Source organism: Meles meles, chromosome 6 (assembly GCF_922984935.1).
Source record: "Meles meles chromosome 6, mMelMel3.1 paternal haplotype, whole genome shotgun sequence".
NCBI lineage: Eukaryota > Metazoa > Chordata > Mammalia > Carnivora > Mustelidae > Meles > Meles meles.
In genome coordinates, this window is record NC_060071.1 from 153,326,670 (window position 1) to 153,347,284 (window position 20,615).

The following is a 20,615-nucleotide window of genomic DNA, read 5'->3' on the forward strand; positions in this document are numbered from 1 at the left end:
TTTTAATTGATACAAATATAAATATGAAGTCTGAACTAGAATTAATAGCGATGAATTTAAGTATACTAGCTGGACTTGAAGAAGGATAGAAGACACTAAGAATCCACTTACTGCTGTGATACATGACCTAAAATTGAATCAGGCCCATATTAAAAACAAACAAACAAGCTCTAAAACCAAGATACAATTCCAAGTGGAGGCCATAAAAATAAGGATGGATGAAGAGGATCAAATTGGTGGTATACAAGATAAAATTATAGAAAATAATGACTGAGATGATGATGGAAACCATGGTAATGGACCACAAAGGTAGACATAGGGAACTAAGGCACTTATTAAAACATAATAATATTTGTATCAAAAGATTCTCTGAAGATGAACACAGAGAAAAAGGGGAATTAGGTTTATTCCATAAGATAGTAGCTGAAGTTTCCTAATATGCAGAAGGACACAGACATCAAAATCCAGGAAGTACAAGGAACTCATGTTAAATTCAACAAAATCTTATGATCTCTAAGGCATATCATAGTCAACTGACAAAATACAACACAGAGAAGGAAAGAATCCTGAAAGGAACTAGGGAACAAAAGAACTTAAACTTTAGGGCTTTCAGTACAACACAACTCTGTAATGTGATGATCAGAATCAAATCCCACAGAGTCATCACATCCACATCTTCTGTAAAGTTTGAAAAATCATCACCCTCAAATGAAAGTTCCAGAACCTCTAGTAAACTCTGACTCCCTTGTACCAATGTTCTCCTTGTGTGTATCCACTGCATCTTTTCACAGAGCCCTGGGATAGTCAACTGGTTAGTCCTGTCGGTGGGCAGGAACATGTGAGAAACCCACCCTGAACCTCATTGAAGGAAATTATCAGGTACTTTTCACAACAAAAGCAGCAGAGAAACTCCAGAGTGTCAGTGCTTGGGTTCATGTGTCACTAAAGTCTTCATCTGTTCCAGCTGCTGTAACAAGGTACACAGACTGAGTGACTTTAAACAACACACATGAATTTCTCTCAGTTCTCTGGTCTCAGAAGTCCCAGGTCAAGGTGTAGTCAGATTTGGTGTCTGTAGAGCCTACACATCTTAGAGTGTCCTTTCCCTGTCAGTTTATGTGGGGTCAGGAGGCAAGGATCTTTCCCAGTCCTGGTGTGTAAAGGCACTAATACCATCATGAGATTGCCATCTCCTGACCTAAGTGCTTCCCTGCCACCCCTTCTCCTCATCCCATCACATTGTCATTAGGATTCCCTGTGATGGTAGAGGTCACACACATTGAGCTGATAGCAACAACTAAAGGATCAATTAGTTATTCCCTGCAGGTGGAATGCCCCTCCAATCCAGCATCTCAACCTGAGGATTCTCATGGATCTAGTAGAAGCTTCTGGTCTCTGTGTGCACACAGGGGACACAAGACCTTCGGAACCAGCTGGTGACCTTGGGGAGTGTACAGACTCCACCCAAGATACTGGGGAGAACTCGGTCTATTTTATCATGATTCTGTTACTTGTGCTTTTCCATGGATCATTCTTCCCATTTTCCAAGAATTCTTTTTCTATTTAGAATGACAATTTCTCTTTTTGTTCTCACAGTTTTAAAACTTGTTTAGTGGATTTAGTCATCATGACATATGCGTTGATTATTGTCTGCTAGTTCCTTGGGCTTTGTTCGTCCCTCTTCTCCTCTCATCCTACACATGGGATCTCTAACAAGAATGCAAATATTCTCCATCCTTTGATGCAGGAAGGAGACTGACTCCACAGAAGCCCCTCCCATAAGCAGTACCCCGTCAAGAGCACAGACACACAACGGACACCTTGAACCAGTGTCTTTCCCTGGCTCTATTCAAGCACTTATGACTTTCTGAGAGGCCTGTCCTTGTGTCAACAGTCGTGATGGTTAAGGTGATAACAGTTTTATATTTACGTGTGTGTGTGTGTGTGTGTGTGTGTGTGTGTGTGTGACCTTCAGAGTCTGTATCCACACAACATCCTGGTGCAGGTTTCCTCTTTTTTCCCACGTTGTCATTAACATTGATACTGTGAGCATGGTTCAAGATAGAGGCTCTACCAGGGCTGTTAATTCTCTAACTTTGGATTGCTGATTCTCATGGGTCCAGTAGAAGCTTCTGGTGTCCGTGTGCACATAGGGGACACAAAACATTCAGAATCATCTGGTGACCTTGGGGAGTGGATACCTCCCCCTGCAGACACTGGGTAGAAAGCAGTCTACTTGTATCATTGTCTTTTTACTGTAGTTCTTCTATGGATTATTCTAATTTTCCAAGGATTCATACTATTTTAAACTTAGAATGGTTAGTTTCCTCTTGTGTTCTTTCAGTTACACACATATTTAGTGGAATTAGTTATCACATTATTGCCTTCTTGGTCCTTGACCTTCATTCCTCTCTCTTTTCTTCCTGCCTCACAGATAAAAAATCTAAGAAGAACACACCTGTTCTCCCTCCTTTGATGCAGATTGGAGTCTGACTCCACAAAAGCCCCTACCATGAACAGGATCCCATCCCCACCACTGACCCACAACACAAAACCTGAGCCAGTGTTCATCACTGGCTCCTTCTATGCATTTATGTCTTGCTGAGAGACCAGCCCTACTCTCAACAGGCATGACTGTGAAGGTGATGATGGTTTTATACATACGTGTGTGTGTGTGTGTGTGTGTGTGTGTGTGTGTGTGATCTTCAGATTTCACATCCACACCATGTCCTGGTGGGAGTCCATCAGTTTCCCATGGTGCTACTAACATTGCTGTGAACATGGTTCAAGACAGTGACCCCCACCAGGGATATTTCATCTCTTGCTTTCATTTGTTGATACCCTTGTAGCCTCCTCTCTGGCATGTATGTTATGCCACTTTTGGCAACCTTATACTTTGAGCTGGATGTTCCTATGATGCACAGTGTGTGCCGCTGGGTGATGTGTATGGAGACATTCATAATTCATTCAAATTTAGGGCCAGGAACAAACAAGTGCAAGTGACACTGATTTCTACACTTGTTACTATAGTAGTTCTTCAACTTTTCTTTTTTTATGTCTGAGAATGAATAGATAAGCACATAACCATGTGTCCAGAGAGGTTCCCTGGGGGAAACAGCTATAAACAGAGAGGAAGCCCCAGACTCTGAGAGGAAACCTGCTCATAACCACCACCTACATCTGCTCCTGGGGTTAAAGATAGAATTGGTGAATAGTGTGCACCCTGCGGTTGTCCAGATCCCTTTCTACTGTGAGGTTTGTGTCTGGGATCACACTGATGTCCCCTCACTGTATCTCTTGCACAGTAATACACGGTTGTGGCCTCAGTTCTCAGGCTGTTCATCTGCAGATACAGCGTGTTCTTGCCATTGTCTCTGGAGATGGTGAATCGGCCCTTCACAGAGTCTGCGTAGCATGTGCTACTTTCATCATATCTAATCCATGTGACCCACTGCAGCCCCTTCTCTGGAGCCTGGCGGATCCAGCTCATGCTGTAGCTACTGAAGGCGAATCCAGAGGCTGCACAAGAGAGTCTCAGGGACCCCCCAGGATTCACCAGGTCTCCCCCAGACTCCACCAGCTTCACCTCACACTGCACACCTGCAGGCACAAGACATCTTTATCAGGACAGTCACACAGCCAGTGTTTCTCTCATTCACATCCACTCTCACAGTCAAGGTCTCTGTAAATTACATTTTAAAAGAGTAACAAGGACAATCCAGCCAATCACAAACTCCATGGCAAGTCTTCTCTATTCTGTTCTGATTAGTGAATGGGAACATCTGGAAATATGGTGGCTGGGGCTCCTCTCCCAGCTGCAGGGATAGGGTTGGGCTGCTTTAATCAGCAGAATGAAGGCCCTATTTGAATGTCTTCTGAGTATATATTCAGTTTGGGGTATGTGAACAGGAAGGACAGTTACCAGAGCAAGTGTGAATGCATTTTAGATTTTCCCTAAAAATAGAGAGATTTAGTGTTTGTGAAGTTCTATTTGTAAGTCTCTAACATTTCACTATCTCTACGTTCCTCCCAAATCATCTTTGGGATTATCTGTAATAGCTGTGATGTGTGTACTTGATACAGGATGAAATGCACGTGCATAGACTGTTTGATATGGTAAACCCTGCTGTCAGAATCAGCATTATCCATAATGTCAAAATCAATTCTCCCTAACCTTTCTATAGTTCCCTTGGAATTCGTCTTTCCTCTTACGTTCTTCACCCTGTCCCCACCTAGCAATTGATCTTCCTTATGGTACTTTAGACTAGCATTCATTTTCTACAGTATGTAATTGTGTAATTGTATTATATGTAGTTTCATTTTTAGAGTTTCTGTTGCTGAACCAAATAATTGGCATTATCATAATGGTTCTGAGTGTACCATGAACTGTGGAGTTCCCCCAGAAAAACATACTGCTTAAAATATAACCCATGAGAAATTATACTATTTCTGTACTGGGGTGGGCCGTACATTGTCTGCTACATTTTTCCATTATGTCCCCTTCCCCAATGATCACCTGCAGTTAGTCAAACAATCCTTTTGTTTGGGCTTGGTCACTAAAGGTCATGTATTATGTGACCAGACATATTTTGCCTTTCTTCTTACAAGAAGAAGACATATTTTGCCTTTCTTCTACAAGACTCATGGTCAATGTATAACCTACTCTATCTTATTTTTTGGTTGTTACCTACTTTCTAATAAATATGAGACTGGGGAGTTGCTCAGGGCAACAGTAATTTCTACTGTTGCTCCCTGGTCCCATTCTCTTGCAGCTGACTTGATTGTGGCTCATTCTTCTCTTATGCACCATCAGGAAGCTGCAATGAACTATTTTTTTTAATGATGGGCAACATTCCAAAGATAACACAGAGCACAATATGTCCATTTTTAAGCTGGTGATTGGGCTTGGGATTGTTCCCATGATTTTGTATTATGATAAATTCATGCCTCAGATTGGAGCTGCAAGAGCTAAGAAAATAAATAGGACAAGCTGTAATTCAGCAAATAAGTCTATCCAATAATTGTGGTCATGAGACAAGTAATGAACTTAAACTTTGGGGAGAGACAAGTGCTCAGGGTGTCCATGAACCAGCATCTTAGCATATTGTGGACACAGACTGCTGGTGGCAAATAAACTGTCACAAGATTTAGCTAGACTGTGTAATGGATTTCTTGACATTGAGTGTGCTCTAGTGTGATATAGTGTGAAGTTCTCCAGGGTCACGTCATTAAACCAATACTGTCCTCATGCATCCCTTACAAGTAGGATGGGTACAAATCACAAAACACCTCCCAGTGGTTGTGGCAGGCTAGGAGGAAGATGACTCAGAGAAGGAATACATGGAGACCCATGACCCCTGTGTCGACCACAGAAATAAACTTTATCTGTACAGAAAAACTCTCAGAATTGGCATCCTGGGGTCACAGGTGGAACCTCATAGGATCCTGGAGAGGAACAGATGTCACCACTGGTGTTCAGTTGGGGACCAAACATTTTTTTTAACCTGGAATGAAAGCTAAGTTCTTCAGGGGAGGGTAGGAAAACAAAGCTGAGGACACCCAGGGACAAGTGGAGCTGTGGGAGCGAACCAAGGGGAAGAACAGAAGTGACTGTGTACCCGGAGACAGGTAAGAATACATGTACTTGGATCTCTAGTGGAGGAGGGGCAGGACATGTTCAAGCCTTTCCCAGACCTGTATTCCTAGTGGACACCGGAAGCTAAGGCCGGGTCATCAAGTCTGAGCATCCTTGTGGTCCCACCCCTTCCACCACGTTAACGACTGTCACCTGGAAAGAAGAGAAGTAGATTCTACATGGGACAGCTCAAGGAGATCACAGTGCCAGTCAGGGAACAGAAATGGGATTTCTGGAGGAATCTGGACACTCACTTGGCCAGCAGAGACACACTTCACTGCTACTATCCAGACAACTCCAGCTTTCCACTGGAGCCAGGAAGAGAGTAACACACCCTACAGCAAAGGCTTTGCAAAGAGAGGATGTGATCATCTACAGGTGGAAACAAACACCATAAAACATAACAATCTAATATCAAGTGCCCTATGCAACTTCAGCATTCATGAATCCCCACCACAAACCGGGAGCTCCACACTGTTGGGGAACCTTTTCTCACCACCCCTTCCTCCATCCTCTCATGGTTCAAGTCCTGCACGTACAAGTTTGGGGAGAGCAGCTACATGTACAAATCCTGTTGAAATTTGTCAACACTGTTTATTCCACTGCATCTCGTAAGTAAGAGCTGCTCCACTGCTCCCCTGACTCACGTATCATGAGTGGACTTCAAGCCCTGAAGCAGCTTCACCACCAGGTGCATTCATGTGTAAAGTAGCTAATAGGATGGCAGGGATGTTACATTTTGTAATTGCTGCAATCAGTGTCACCTCCCTGTAGTCTTCTGGGTGAACCCTTGTCTCTGAGTGCCACATTTACACATTAACACCTTCTCTGGTTCTGCAACGACACTTCACACCCCTGTGATGGGGCGGGTCATGTCACTACGTTTAACCTGTGTCCTCATCACTGCACTGAGTGATTTAAACCAGTCCTCTGTGAAAGCCCTTATCACTGTGTCTTCATGAACAGAGCCGTGGTCACAGAATCTTGTCTCCTGGCTCCCCTGTAGGTTGTTAGTGTATATTTAATAATGAATAAACTACCACATGATGAGTGGATTGGAGACCATGAAATGTTGGAATTTCCAATTATGATGACACATCTAGACCCTGTATGAGGTCCTGGAAGACTGGGCGTACCTGCTATGGGACTGCAGAGGGGAAGAGACCATCTTGACCTCCAGGTCCACAGGGGAGTCTCATACTCACTAGGTGTTCTCTGGTCCCTTAATCTGCACAGAGGTGACTGTCCACCCTGGCTACAGGGTGTGTGTGAACTTGCATGGAGAGCAGCTGACATCACGGCTCACAGAGAAGGAAATATAACAGGTACGCTGATGTTTATGTCAGCGTTGGTGATTTTCTAGGGGGTGCTCATCCCCAGGAACCAAACAACATGCATGTGTGGCTAACGGGAGTCTGTGATTTTTGTGCACATTGCCACAATGTCTGGTTTGAGTCTAGGACATATTCCATGGTTAGTGCAGGAACCCATTAGAAAAAGAATTCCATACTAATAAAATGAGTAAATTTCAACAGGTAGTTGATGGTTTCCAGTAATGAACATGGCCAGTGGAATCTACCCTCTCAATCTGAGGGAGAGTCACAGTACAACACCACTCTGTAAGGAGATGTTCAGACTCAAATCCCATAGGCTTATCATGTCTACATCTTCTGGAAAGTTTGGAACAATCGCATCCTTCATCTGAAGTTTCACACTCTTTCCAAAACTGTGATTCTCCTGTGTAAAATTTCTTCTGTGTGTGCACTGTGTCTTTTTCACAGAATCCTACGATAGTCAATGGTTAGGTCTACATTCAGGAGGGAATATGTGAGAAATCTGCCCTTGTCCCTATTGGAGGACCTTATCATGTATTTTTCAGAACAAACACAGCAGAAAACCTCTAGAGCATCCGTGCTTAGGTTTACTTATCCGTGTCACTTATGTCTTTGTCCGTTCCAGCTGCTATAACAATGTACATGAACTGGGTGGTTTTAAACAACAGACAGTGATTTTCCACAGTTCTGGATTCGGGAAGTCCCAGGTCAGGGACAGACAGATTTGGTGTCTGGAAATCACCCACATCCTAATTTATCCTTTCACGGTCACCTCACATGGGTTCAGAGTGCAGGGAGGATTCCCTGTCCCAGTGTATAAGGACATCGATCTCATAATGAGTCTGCACCTTCCTGACCTAAGGTCTCATCTACTTGCCCCATCACATTCGCATGTAGGTTTCTACCTAGAGATAGTAAGGTCACACATAATGAGCTGATGTCAGCAGTTGAAGGATCAATTAGCAATTTTCCTGCAGGTGGAAGGTCCCTCCCATCCAGTAGGTCTACTTAAAGATTCTCATGGATCCAGCAGAAGCTGATATTTACACGCACATAGTAAACACATAATCTTCAGACCCAACTGGTGACCTTATGGAGTGGACAGCTTCCACCTGAAACACTGGAAAAGACCTCCATCCACTTCTAATTGGATTGCACAACTTGGGCTGCTTCCCTGTGAAATTCTTCTCATTTTCCAAGGATTTGGCCCATTGTCTACTTAGAATGGCAGTTTCTCTAGTTTATTCTCCTAGATTTCACACTTGTTTAGTGGAGTCAGTCATCACAAAGTATCCTTTGATTATTGCCTGCAAGCTCCTTGACCTTCATCCCTCACTCTTCTCCTCCAACCTCACATATGGGAAATCCAACAAAATCCCCTGAGTTCTCCCTCCTTTGATGAAGGTGGGAGATTGGTCCTATAGAAGGGCCTCCAATAAGCATGACCCCATCCCTGACACTGACCCACAGCACACACAGTGAAACAGTGTCCTTCCCTGACTCATGAAGAATTTATGGCTTGCTGATAGGCCTTCCTTGCTCTCAGCAGACACAACGGTGAAGGTGATGAAGGTTTTAAGTTCTCGTGCCTGTGTTGTCTGGGTGTGTCTCTGTGATCTTCAGACTCCACATCCACACCATGTCCTGTGGGTTTCTCTCTGCTTTGCCAGTCTGTCAATAATATTGATGCTGTGAGCATGACTCAAGACAATGGAATACAGAGCTCTTACTTCCCTTCTTTGGATTGTTGATGCCTCTGTAGCCTCATGTCCTGCGTGCACTTTAGGCTGTTTCTAGCAAGCTTGAATGTTTATCTGGGTGCTCCCTTGATGCATAGTGTTTGTACCTGGGAATCCTGAAAATAGTCAGATGATGTGCATGAAGATGTTTGTAAATCATTGATATTTAGGGGGACAGGAACAAGCAAGTGCAAGTGACACAGACTTTTGTTCTTGTTAATACAGTTGTTCTCCAATGTTTATTTTTATTAAGTCAGAGAGGGAAGGGGTAAGCATGGAATCACATGCCCAGGGATGCTCTCTGGGGGAAAAGTTGTAAATAGAGAGGAAACACCAGACCCTGACAGGAAACCTGCCCATAACATCCATCTGCAGCTGCTTCTGGTGCTTAAAACAGAAAGGGTGAGTAGTGTGCACCCCCTGGTGATCAGATCCCCTCCTACCATGGGGTTTGTGTCTGGGCTCACATTGGAGTCCCTTCACAGTGCCTTTTGCACAGAAATATATGGCTGTGTCCTCAGTTCTCAGGCTGTTCATCTGAAGATATAGCGTGTTCTTTGCGTTGTCTCTGGAGATGGTGAATCGGCCCTTCACAGAGTCTGCGTAGCTTGTGCTACTTCCACCAGCGTCAATATTTGAGACCAACTCTAGCCCCTTCCCCGGTGCCTGGCGGACCCAGCTCATACCATAGCCACTGAAGGTGAAACCAGAGGCTGCACAGGAGAGTCTCAGGGACACCCCAGGCTTCACCAGGTCTCCCCCAGACTCCATTAACTGCATCTCACACTGGGCACCTGCAGACACAAGACATCCTAGTCAGGAAACTGTCAAATACCACAGTTATCTCCTTCTTATCCATTCTCATACTCAATGTCTCTTGTTCTCCACGAATTACCTTTTAAAACCATAACAAGGAAAACCCAGCTGAGCACAAACGCCATAGTGAGGTTTCTGTATTCTGTCCTTATCAGTGAATGGAACACCTGAGAATACCAGGGCTGGGGCTCCTCTCCCAGCCGCATGATCTGTGCTGGGCTGTTTTAATTAGCAGAGGGAGGGTCCTATTTGCATGTCCTCTCACTATAAAGGAAATTTGGCAGGTAGCATCCTCAAGACGGCAGACAATCCAAGCAGGTGTGAGGATCCTGGCAGAGTTTTATAGACATGATATCTTCCACAACATTGTTCTTTCTCATTATGTGATTTTGATATTGTTATTACATAGCAACCATTATATTTTTTATTTATACTTACATCCTCCAATCATGTGAGTAAGGTGCCAATTTATCACCATTTATACAGGTGGATCATTACACAGTGGATAACAGGTGGGCTTTCTGTATGTCAAAGAACACACAACAGGTGAGAGTGAGACTTTCCTGGGTCTTTGCTCCCCACCATGGGACCTGCCAGTTCCCCTGCACCACCTCCAGGTCAGGGTTGGCCATATGTATGCATATGTATATGATGCATAAGTATGTGTATATGTATATGCATATGTATGTATATCAATTCCCAAATAAACTTATGGGTCAATACCACCTTTTTCTATATCAGAAACTGGGAGACAATGAGAATCCTAGACAGAGAATCACAGAGATGATGGAAACACTGCGGGTTTTCAACAACCAAAAGGAACATTTACACTTGATCTTTCTACACTTATCCGTGGATAGTGTCAATAAAAATAAAACGGTAGAATAATTAGTAAACAATAAAACTCAGAATCACTGAGATCACAACGGATGCTGTTATTTAGGGAAACTCATCTATGAAATGGAGATTATTGTGTTTCTAATCTCAAAATTATTGTCAAGACCATACACTTAATGTTTTCCAAATACTTTGCACTTTGCAGATTATTGATTTTCGTATGATGATTGATTCCAATAAAGGAAGACACTTCTGTGTTTCAACATCTTTTCCAAATCACTTACTGTGTCTGTGTCATGAAAAAGTTTGCAGAGCATGGAGCTGAAAACCCTTGAGAGAAGACAGTCTTCAAACAACCATCACCCTGGACCATGGGCTCCATGGTTCCTGAGAAACCCTGGTGTTTGTGAGCATCCCCAGATGGTCCTACTGCACCAGTTGATTAGGGCATTTATTTCCTTGATGGTTATTGGTCTATTAAGATTGTATGTTTCTTCCTGTTTCAGTCTTAGCAGTTTGTAACTTTCAAGGAAGGAGTCCATTTTTCCAAGATGCTTAAATCAGTAACATAAGGTTGCTGGTAATAAGTTCTCTTATTTATTTATTTACTTACTTGCTTATTTATTTTTTGTTTGTTTATGCATACATTATTTTATTATTTTTCAGTGTTCCACAATTCATTGCTTATGCACCACACCCGGTACTCCATGCAGTACATGCCCTCCATAATATCCAAAACCAGGCTCACCGAACCCCCCACCCTTCACCCCTCCAAAACACTCAGTCTCTTTCTCAGACCCCACAGTCTCTCGTGGTTTTTCTCCCCATCCAATTTTCCCAAATCCCTTCTCCTCTCCATCTCCCCATGACCTCCGTGTTATTTCTTATGCTCCACAAGTAAATGAAGCCATACGATAATTGACTTTCTCTGCTTGACTTACTTAATTCAGCATAATCTCTTACAGTCCCGTCCATGTTGATACAAATGTTGGGAATTCATCCTTTCTGGAGGCATGATACTCCATAGAGTGTATGGACCACATCTTCTTTATCCATTCGTCCTTTGAAGGGCATCTTGGTTCTTTCCACAGTTTGGCGACTGTGGCCATTGCTGCTTTGAAGATTGGGGTACAGATGGTCCTTCTTTTCACTACATTTGTATCTTTGGGGTAAGTAAACAATGGTGCAATTTCAGGGTCATAGCGAAGCTCCATTTTTAATTTACTAAGAAATCTCCACACTGTTCTTCAATGTGGCTGCACCAACTTGCATTCCCACCAACATTGTAAGAGGGTTCCCCTTTCTCCACATCCTCTCCAAAACACGTTGTTCACTGTCTTGTTAATTTTGGCCATTCTAACTGGTGTAAGGTGGTATCTCAATGTGCTTTTAAAAAAAATCCCATTTATTTATTTGACAGACAGAGATCACAGGTAGGCAGAGAGACAGCCAGCGAGAGAGGGAGGGAAGCAGGCTCCCTGCTGAGGAGAGAGCCCAATGTGGGACTCGATCCCAGAACCCTGGGATCATGACCCAAGCCAAAGGCAGAGGCCTTAACCCACTGAGCCACCCAGGTGCCCCTCTCAATGTGCTTTTGATTTGAATTTCCCTAATAGCTAGTGATGATGTGTTAGTTGTGATCTCTCCCTTTTCATTCATAATTTTGTTAATTTGGGCTTTCTTTTCTTTTGGGTTAGTTTGGACAATGGTTCATCCATATTATTGGTTTGTTCAAAAACCATCTTCTGGTTTCATTCATAAGTTCTACTGTATATCTAGCTTCTATCTCATTGATCTCTGCTCTAATCTTGATTAATTCCCTTTTTCTGTGTGGAGTTGGTTTAATTTGTTGTTGATTATCTAGTTCTTTAAGATGTAGAGACAGCTGGCATATTCTAGATTTTTCAGTTTTTTAAGGGAGGCTTGCATGGCTATGCCTTTCCTCTTTAGGAACACCTTTGCTGTATCCCACAGGTTTTGTACCGATGTGTCTTCATTCTCATTGGTTTCTATGAATTGTTTAAGTTCTTCTTTGATCTCCTGGTTGATCCAAGCATTCTTAAGCAAGGTGGTCTTTAGCTTCCAGGTGTTTAACTTCCTTCCAAATTTTCCCTTGTGGTTGAGCTCCAGTTTCAAAGCTTTGTGATCTGAGAATATACAGGGAATAGTCTCAGTCTTTTGGTATCAGTTGAGTCCCGATTTGTGACCCAGTATGTGGTCTATTCTGGAGAAGGTTCCATGTGCACTCGAGAAGAATGAGTATTCGGTTGTTTTAGGGAGGAATGCTCTGAATATATCTATGAGGTCCATCTTGTCCAATGTGTCATTCAATGCTCTTGTTTCATTATTGATTTTCTGCTTTAATGATCTATTACTGAGAGTGGTGTGCTAAGATCTCCTACTGTTAATACATTTTTACCAATATGACTTTATTTTGATTAGAAGTTTTCTTATGTAATTGGCTGTTCTCATATTGGGGGCATAAATATTTACAATTGTTAGATTTTCTTGGTGGGTAGACCCTTTAAGAATGATGTAGTGTCCTTTTGTATCTCTGACTATAGTATTTAGTTTAAAATTTAATTTATCTCCAGTTTCAAAGCTTTGTGATCTGAGAATATGCAGGGAATAATATCAGTCTTTTGGTATCGGTTGAGTCCTGATTTGTGAAACAGTATGTGGTCTATTCTGGAGAAGGTCCCATGTGCACTTGAGAAGAATGAGTATTCTGTTGTTTTAGGATGGAATGTTCTGTATATATCTATGAGCTCCATCTGGTCCAATGTTTCAATCAATGCTTTTGTTTCTTTATTGATTTTCTGCTTCGATGATCTGTCTATTACTGATAGAGGCGTGTTAAGATCTCCTACTATTATTGTATTCATATCAATATGACTCTTTATCTTGATTAATAGTTTTCTTATGTAATTGGCTGCTCCCATATTGGGGGCATAGATATTTACAATTGTTAGATCATCTTAGTGGATAGTCCCTTTAAGAAGGATGTAGTGTCCTTCTGTGTCTCTGACTACAGTCTTTAGTTTAAAATCTAATTTATCTGATATGAGAATCACTACCCTGGCCTTCTTTTGAGGCCCATTGGCATGAAAGATGCTTCTCCATCCCTTCACGTTCAGTCTGGGTGCATCTTTAGGTTCAAATATCTCATATGAAAATTGCCACCCCGGCCTTCTTTTGAGGCCCATTGGCATGAAAGATGCCTCTACATCCCTTCACTTTCAGTCTCTCCTGAGGTTCAAAGTGGAACAGTTTTAGACAAAATATGGATGGGACCTGTCATTTTATCCAATCTGCTACTCTGTGCCATTTTATGGGAGCATTGTGGCCATTCACACTGAGAGTACTTCTTGAGAGATACATATTTATTGACATGGTGTTACCTGTGAATTCTTTGTTTCTATAGATTGTCTCCATATATTTCTGTTCAATTATATTCTTGCCTTTTTTCCCCTTTTATAGAATCCCCCCTTAAAATTTTTGCAGTGCTAGCTTGGTGGTCACATACTCTTTTAAACCTTGCTGGTCTTGGAAGATTGGTATCTCTCCATCCATTTTGAATGTCAGTCTTGCTGGATAATGTATTCTTGGCTGCATGCTCTTCTTATTTTTTGCCCTGAATATGTATTGCCAGATCTCTCTGGTTTGCCCGGGTTCTGTGGGCAGGTCTGACATTATTCTGATGGGCATTCCTCTGTACATAAGGAATTTCTTCCCCCTAGCTGCTTTCAAGAGCTCCTGTCTACAATTATGATTCTTCATTTTCACAGTCAGGTGCCTTGAGATCTTTCTAGATTCTATGATCTTGGGAGAAGTCCTTTCTGCCTCTAGTACAGGAACCCTAACTTTTAGAAGTGTGCTACCATGGGGATGTGCCTGGCATAAAGATGCTGAAGTGGCAAAGTGGGGCAGAATTCCAGGTCTGAGGTCTGCTGAGTCACAAGAAGGATGTTTGGCACCATTGTGATGCACAGACACTAGGCAAAGAGCCTGGAACCCGGTTGAACAGTGAGTCTAACTGCAGGCTTTCTGCTCTGATTTTCCATAAACGGTGAACCACAATCTGGACATGTGACCTCTTTCCTGAGACCTGTGCACAAATGAAAAAAGGTATGAAACTCTCCCCTGGAAGAATAGCATGGGTCCACACCATAGGAGTCCCTAACTTTGAAGTTTTGAAACTCAATCATGTGCTTGAGATACAGCAACTCAGACACAAGTAGGGTGAACATGGGTTTCAGATGGAAACGTTGGAGAGGAAGGGGTTGGTTGCTTTTCTGTGAGGACTCACTGAAGAGTTGGGTGTATTTGACATTTCAGCCTCTACCTACAGAGCAGATGCCATATTCAACCTACACATCAGTGCCATCAGGAAGCAAAACAGTGACACCTAGTGGAGGACAGACCTGCTTACACGAAGCCCTGTCCCCTGCTACCAAGATGTGCATTTCCATGAGGGCAAAACCCCTGAGAATAACCACAACAGGCACCTCCAGCAGATGATCCACAGAACAATTCCATCTCACCAAGTGTAATGATCATAGAGTGTGGCACACTTTCAGTTCCTGGGGAAGTAGGGTTATATTTCTTTCTTTTGATTCTTAAGATTTTTTTATTTTTATTTTTATTTATTTTCTGATTCATCTTTCTTTACATTTTATATTACTTCCTCTCTATATTTTTTAGATTTAATTTTTATAAATACACATTGTTATTTTTCTATTTTTACATTTTTCATTTATATATATTTTATTTATTTGTGATCTATATTCTATTTAGGAAGAATTCATTATGGAGGTGGAGACAAGACGGCGGGAAAGTAGGAGGAGGCGCCGTTTCAACCTGTACCCTAAAGTGGGCTGATTATCTATCAAAGAACTCTGATCACCCATGAAATCAGCCTGAGAGCAGAATTGTACACATCTGGATCTCTACGGGGGCAGAAGACGCCAGTGGGCAGGTAAAGCAGAGTGGGAATGTCGGGCTAATATCGGAAGATAAACAAAAGGGAATGGAGGCACCAGAAGCAACCCATTGGAAAGTAATAGCCCAATATGAAAGTGCCCTGCATCTGGGGACCAGCATTAACTTGGAGTCTGTTTGAAAGCACTCAAAAACAGCAAAGGATCCCAGGGGGAAATTGTGGGAATCAGGGCAGTTAGGGACAGGGGCTTAAGTCCCCACACCCAGGACAGCCACTCCTGGCGCTGAGCCAGAGAGAGTGTGGTGGAGCACCAGGTCTTTGTCCCTGAGCCACCAGCATACCTGAGAATGCATGGGGTCCAGCTCCCATGAGGGGCTGGGAGCCTCACCAGGCAACGAAACGCCTTGAGATGTTCCATACAACAAATCCCATACTAATAATTTAACTTGAACTTTTTTTTGATAAATATGACTGTTTCCTTTTCCTTTTCTATTTTTTAAATATTCATGTAGAGATAACCTTCAAGGTAATCTTCTTTACCCAATCAATACTACCTTTATATATAAATCAGTTTTAATCCCCCTTTATCCTGGGAAAGTTGAATCCTTTAACAAAGATATCAAGATGCATGCAGGAGAGTCAAAATGACCTTCCTCCCCCATACTGAGAATTTATAACCACCCTCCCATCTTTTTCTTCTGTCAATGTTTCTGTGTATTTGTTTTTGTTCTGGTACTATATCAGTCTTGTACTTGGGGTTCATTTAGGCTGGGCTCTATTTTTTCTTACCATTACTTTTTTTTTAATTTCTTTTAAGCATAACAGTATTCATTGTTTTTGCAGCACACCCAGTGCTCCATGCAATACGTGCCCTCCCTATTACCCACCACCTGGTACCCAACCTCCCACCTCCCGCCCCTTCAAACCCCTCAGATTGTTTTTCAGAGCCCATAGTCTCTCATGGTTCACCTACCCTTCCAATTTCCCTCAACTCCCTCTCCTCTCCATCTCCCCATGTCCTCCATGTTCTTTGTTATGCTCCACAAATAAGTGAGACCATATGATACTTGACTCTCTCTGATTGACTTATTTCACTCAACATAATCTCTTCCAGTCCCGTCCATGTTGCTACAAAGTTAGGTATTCATCCTTTCTGATGGATTGCCATTTACTTTTGTTGGTCTTTTTGTTTGTCCCTTTTTGTTTGTATACTTTATAAATCGTAACTTTGGGGCCCATTCTGGCTGGATCTTCTCTTTTTTTTCCTTTCATTTTTTTTCCTCTCTCTCTCTCTCTCTCTTTTTCTTTTTTCTTTCTTTATGGTGGGGACTCCTGATTGCTCAGAAGTGTTCCAGGGTGCATCTTCCCTGGATCATGGTTGATATATTCAGCTGCACATCCCTTCAGCCATTTCTCACCAAAATGACTAGGAGGAGGATGCCCAATAGAGGAAAAATTCAGAGACTATGCCCTCTCCATCAGACCTATTGGATATGGATAAACAGTATGTTGGAAAGGGAATTCAGGCTAACAATTATTGAGACAATGGCTAGGTTAGAAAAAGCCATTAATGACAACATGGAATTGATTAGGGAAGAACTAAAAGCAACCAGGGATAATGTTCATAATGCTCTCAATGAGTTCAAATCTAATCCAAACTCTCTAACAGCTAGGGTAACTGGGGTAGAAGATAGAATTAGTGATCTAGGGGACAAACTGAGAGAAAAAGGATCAGGAGGAGGTCTGGAACAAACAGCTTAGAAGCCACGAAAACAGAATTAGGGAAAGAAATGATGCCATGAAATGTTCAAACATCAGAATTATTGGAATCCCTGAGGGGGAGTAGAAAGAAAGAAGACTAGAGTATATACTTGAACAAATTCTCCATGAAAATTTTCCCAATATGGTGAATGGAACCAGAATTTCTGTCCTCTAGGCCGAAAGGTCTGCCCCCAAGATCATAGAATCTAGAAAGACCTTGAGACACCTGACTGTGAAAATGATGAATCATAATTTTAGATAGGAGCTCTTTAAAGCCACTAGGGGAAAGAAATTCCTTACATACAGAAGAAGACCCATCAGAATAACGTCAGACCAGTCCACAGAAACCTGGCAGGCCAGAAAGGGCTGGAAAGACATATTCAGGGCACTAAATGAGAAGAACATGCAGCAAAGAATACTTTACCCAGCAAGATTGACACTCAAAATGGATGCAGAGATAAAGAGCTTCCAAGACTAGCAATGTTTAAAAGAGTATGTGACCACCAAGCCGGCACTACAAGAAATATTAAGGGGGGTTACATAAAAGAGGAAAAGACCCAAGAATATCATTGAACATAAATATATGGAAACAGTCTATAGAAACAATGACTTCACAGGTAACACGATGTCAACAAAAACATATCTCTCAATAATCACTCTCAACGTGAATGGCTTAAATGCGGCCCTAAAGAGGCACAGGGTTGCATATTGGATAAAACAACAGGACCCATCCATATGTTGTCTAAAAGAGACCCATTTTTAAACCTAAGGATACACCCAGACTGAAAGTGAAGTGATGGAGAAGCATCTTTCATGACAATTGTTCTCAAAAGAAGGCTGGGGTAGGGATTCTCATAGCAGATAAATTAGATTTTAAACTAAAGACTGTAGTCAGAGATGCAGTAGGACACTACATATTTCCTAAAGGGACTATCCACCAAGATGACCTAACAATTGTAAATATTTATGCCACCAATAAGGGAGCAGCCAACTACATAAGACAACTGTTAATCAAGATAAGGAGTCATAATGAGGGGTGCTTGGGTGACTCAGTGGGTTAAGGCCACTGCCTTCAGTTCAGGTCATGATCCCTGGAACCCGGGATCGAGCTCCAAATTGGGCTCTCTTCTAATCAGGAGCCTGATTCCTCCTCTCTCTCTGCCTGCCTCTCTGCCTACTTGTGATCTCTATCTGTCAAAAAAAAAAAAAAAAGCCATACCGATATGAATACACTAGTAATAGGAGATCTTAACATGCCACTCTCAGTAATGGACAGGTCGTCCAAGCAGAAAACCAATAAAGAAACAAGAGCATTGAATGACATAGTGGACCAGATGGACCGAATCAATACATAAAGAACATTCCACCCTCAAACAACAGAATACTCATTCTTCTTGAGTGCACATGGAACCTTTCCAGAATTGACCACATACTGGCTCACAAATCATGGCTGAACCAAAACCAAAAGACTGAGATTATTCCCTGCATATCATCCCCAGGAACTGATGGATTCCTTGGAGAATTCTACCAAACGTTCAAAGAAGAAATAATACCTATTCTCCTGAAGATGTTTCAAAAACTGAAGCAGAAGGAAAACTTCCAGACTCTTTTTATGAATATGGTATTACCCTGATCCCCAAACCAGGCAAAGACCCCACCAAAAAGGAGAATTTCAAATCAATATCCCTGATGAGTATGGATGCCAAGATTCTCAACAAGATCTTAGCTAATAGGATCGAACAGCACATTAAAAAGATTATCTACCATGACCAGGTGGGATTCATCCCTGGGTAACAAGGATGGTTCAACATTCACAAATCAATTAATGTGATAGAACAAATCAATGAGAGAAGACAGAAGAACCACATGGTCCTCTCAATTGATGCAGAAAAAGCATTTGACAAGGTACAGCATCTGTTCCTGATTAAAATGCTTCAAAGTACAGGGATAGAGAAAACATTCCTCAACTTCATCAAATCTATATATGAAAAACCCACAGGAAATATCATCCTCAATGGGAAAAAGCGTACAGCCTTCCCCTTGAGATCACCATTATGATAAGGATGCCCACTCTCACCACTCTTGCCTAGCATAGTATTAGAAGTCCTAATACAGCAATAAGACAACAAAGAGAAATAAAAGGTATTCAAATTGCCAGTGAAGAAGTCAAACTCTCTCTTTTCACAGATGACATGACTCTTTATATGAAAAGCCCTACATACTCCACCCCCAAACTACCATAACTCATACAGCCATTCAGTAATGTGGCAGGATACAAAATCAATGTACATAAATCAGTTGCTTTCTTATACACTAATGATGAATATACAGAAAGGGAAATTAGAGCATCGATTCCATTTACTATAGCACCATGAACCATAAGATACCTGGGAATAAACCTAACCTAAGAGGTAAAGGATCTGTATTCAAGGCACCACAGAACACTCATGAAAGTAATCAAAGAAGACACAAAAAGATGGAAGACCCTTCCATGCTCATGGATCGGAAGAATAAAAATGTTTATTCTATACTGCCTAGAGCAATCTAAACTTTCAATGCCATTCCGATCAAAATTCCAGCCACATTTTTCACATTTTTCAAAGGGCTGGAGCAAACAATCCTAAAATTTGCACACGGAATCTGAAGAGACCCTGAATTGCTAAGGAAATATGGGGGGAAAAAAAACCCAGAACTTATTTCAAGCATTACAACAAACCTGTAATCACCAAGACAACATGGTACTGGCACAAAAACAGACACATAGACCATTGGAACAGAGTAGAGAGCCCAGATATGAACCCTCAACTCTATGGTCAAATAATCTTCAACAAAACAAGAAAAAATATACAGTGGACAAAAGACAGTCTATTCAATGAATAATGCTGGGAATATTGGACCACTACGTGTAGAAGAATGAAAATTGAATATTCTCTCACACTGTACATAAAGATAAACTCGAAAAGGATAAAAGACCTCAACATGAGACAGGAATCCATCAGAATTCTAGAGGAGAATATAGGCAGTAAACTCTTCTATATCAGCCACAGCAACTTCTTTCAAGACATGTCTCCAAAGGCAAAGGAAACAAAAGCAAAAATGAACTTTTGGGACTTCATCAAGACCAAAAGCTTCTGCACAAAATAGGAAACAGTCAACAAAACAAAGAGGCAACCCACGGAATAGGAGAATATATTTGCAAATGACAGTACACACAAAAGATTGATATCCAGGATCTATAAAGATCTTCTCAAGCTCAACACACACAAAACAGATAATCATATCAAAAAATGGGCAGAAGATATGAACAGGCTTCTCCAATGAAGACATACAAATGACTATCAGACACATGAAAAAATGTTCATCATCACTAGCCAGCATGGAGATTCAAATTAAAACTACATTGAGATACCACCTGACACCAGTTAGAATGGCCAAAATTAGCAAGACAGAAAACAACATGTGTTGGAGAGGATGTGGAGAAAGGGGAAGCCTCTTACACTGTTGGTGGGAGTGCAAGTTGGTGCAGCCACTTTGGAGAACAGTGTGGAGAT

General features: G+C 41.8%; 1 pseudogene and 1 gene segment (V, D, J or C); both read right to left on the minus strand.

Moving 5' to 3' along the window:
• LOC123943712 overlaps nucleotides 1–9,052 on the minus strand; it is a 70,527-nt pseudogene extending 61,475 nt beyond the window's left edge.
• Nucleotides 9,053–9,062: 10 nt separating this feature from the next.
• LOC123943713 lies at nucleotides 9,063–9,732 on the minus strand (the record flags this gene model as incomplete). The annotated part of the segment is given in 2 exon segments: nucleotides 9,063–9,502; nucleotides 9,604–9,732. Coding segments are annotated over 2 exon segments (567 nt in total), but the record flags the coding sequence as incomplete, so codon positions are not given.
• Between the last annotated feature and the right edge of the window lie 10,883 nt (nucleotides 9,733–20,615).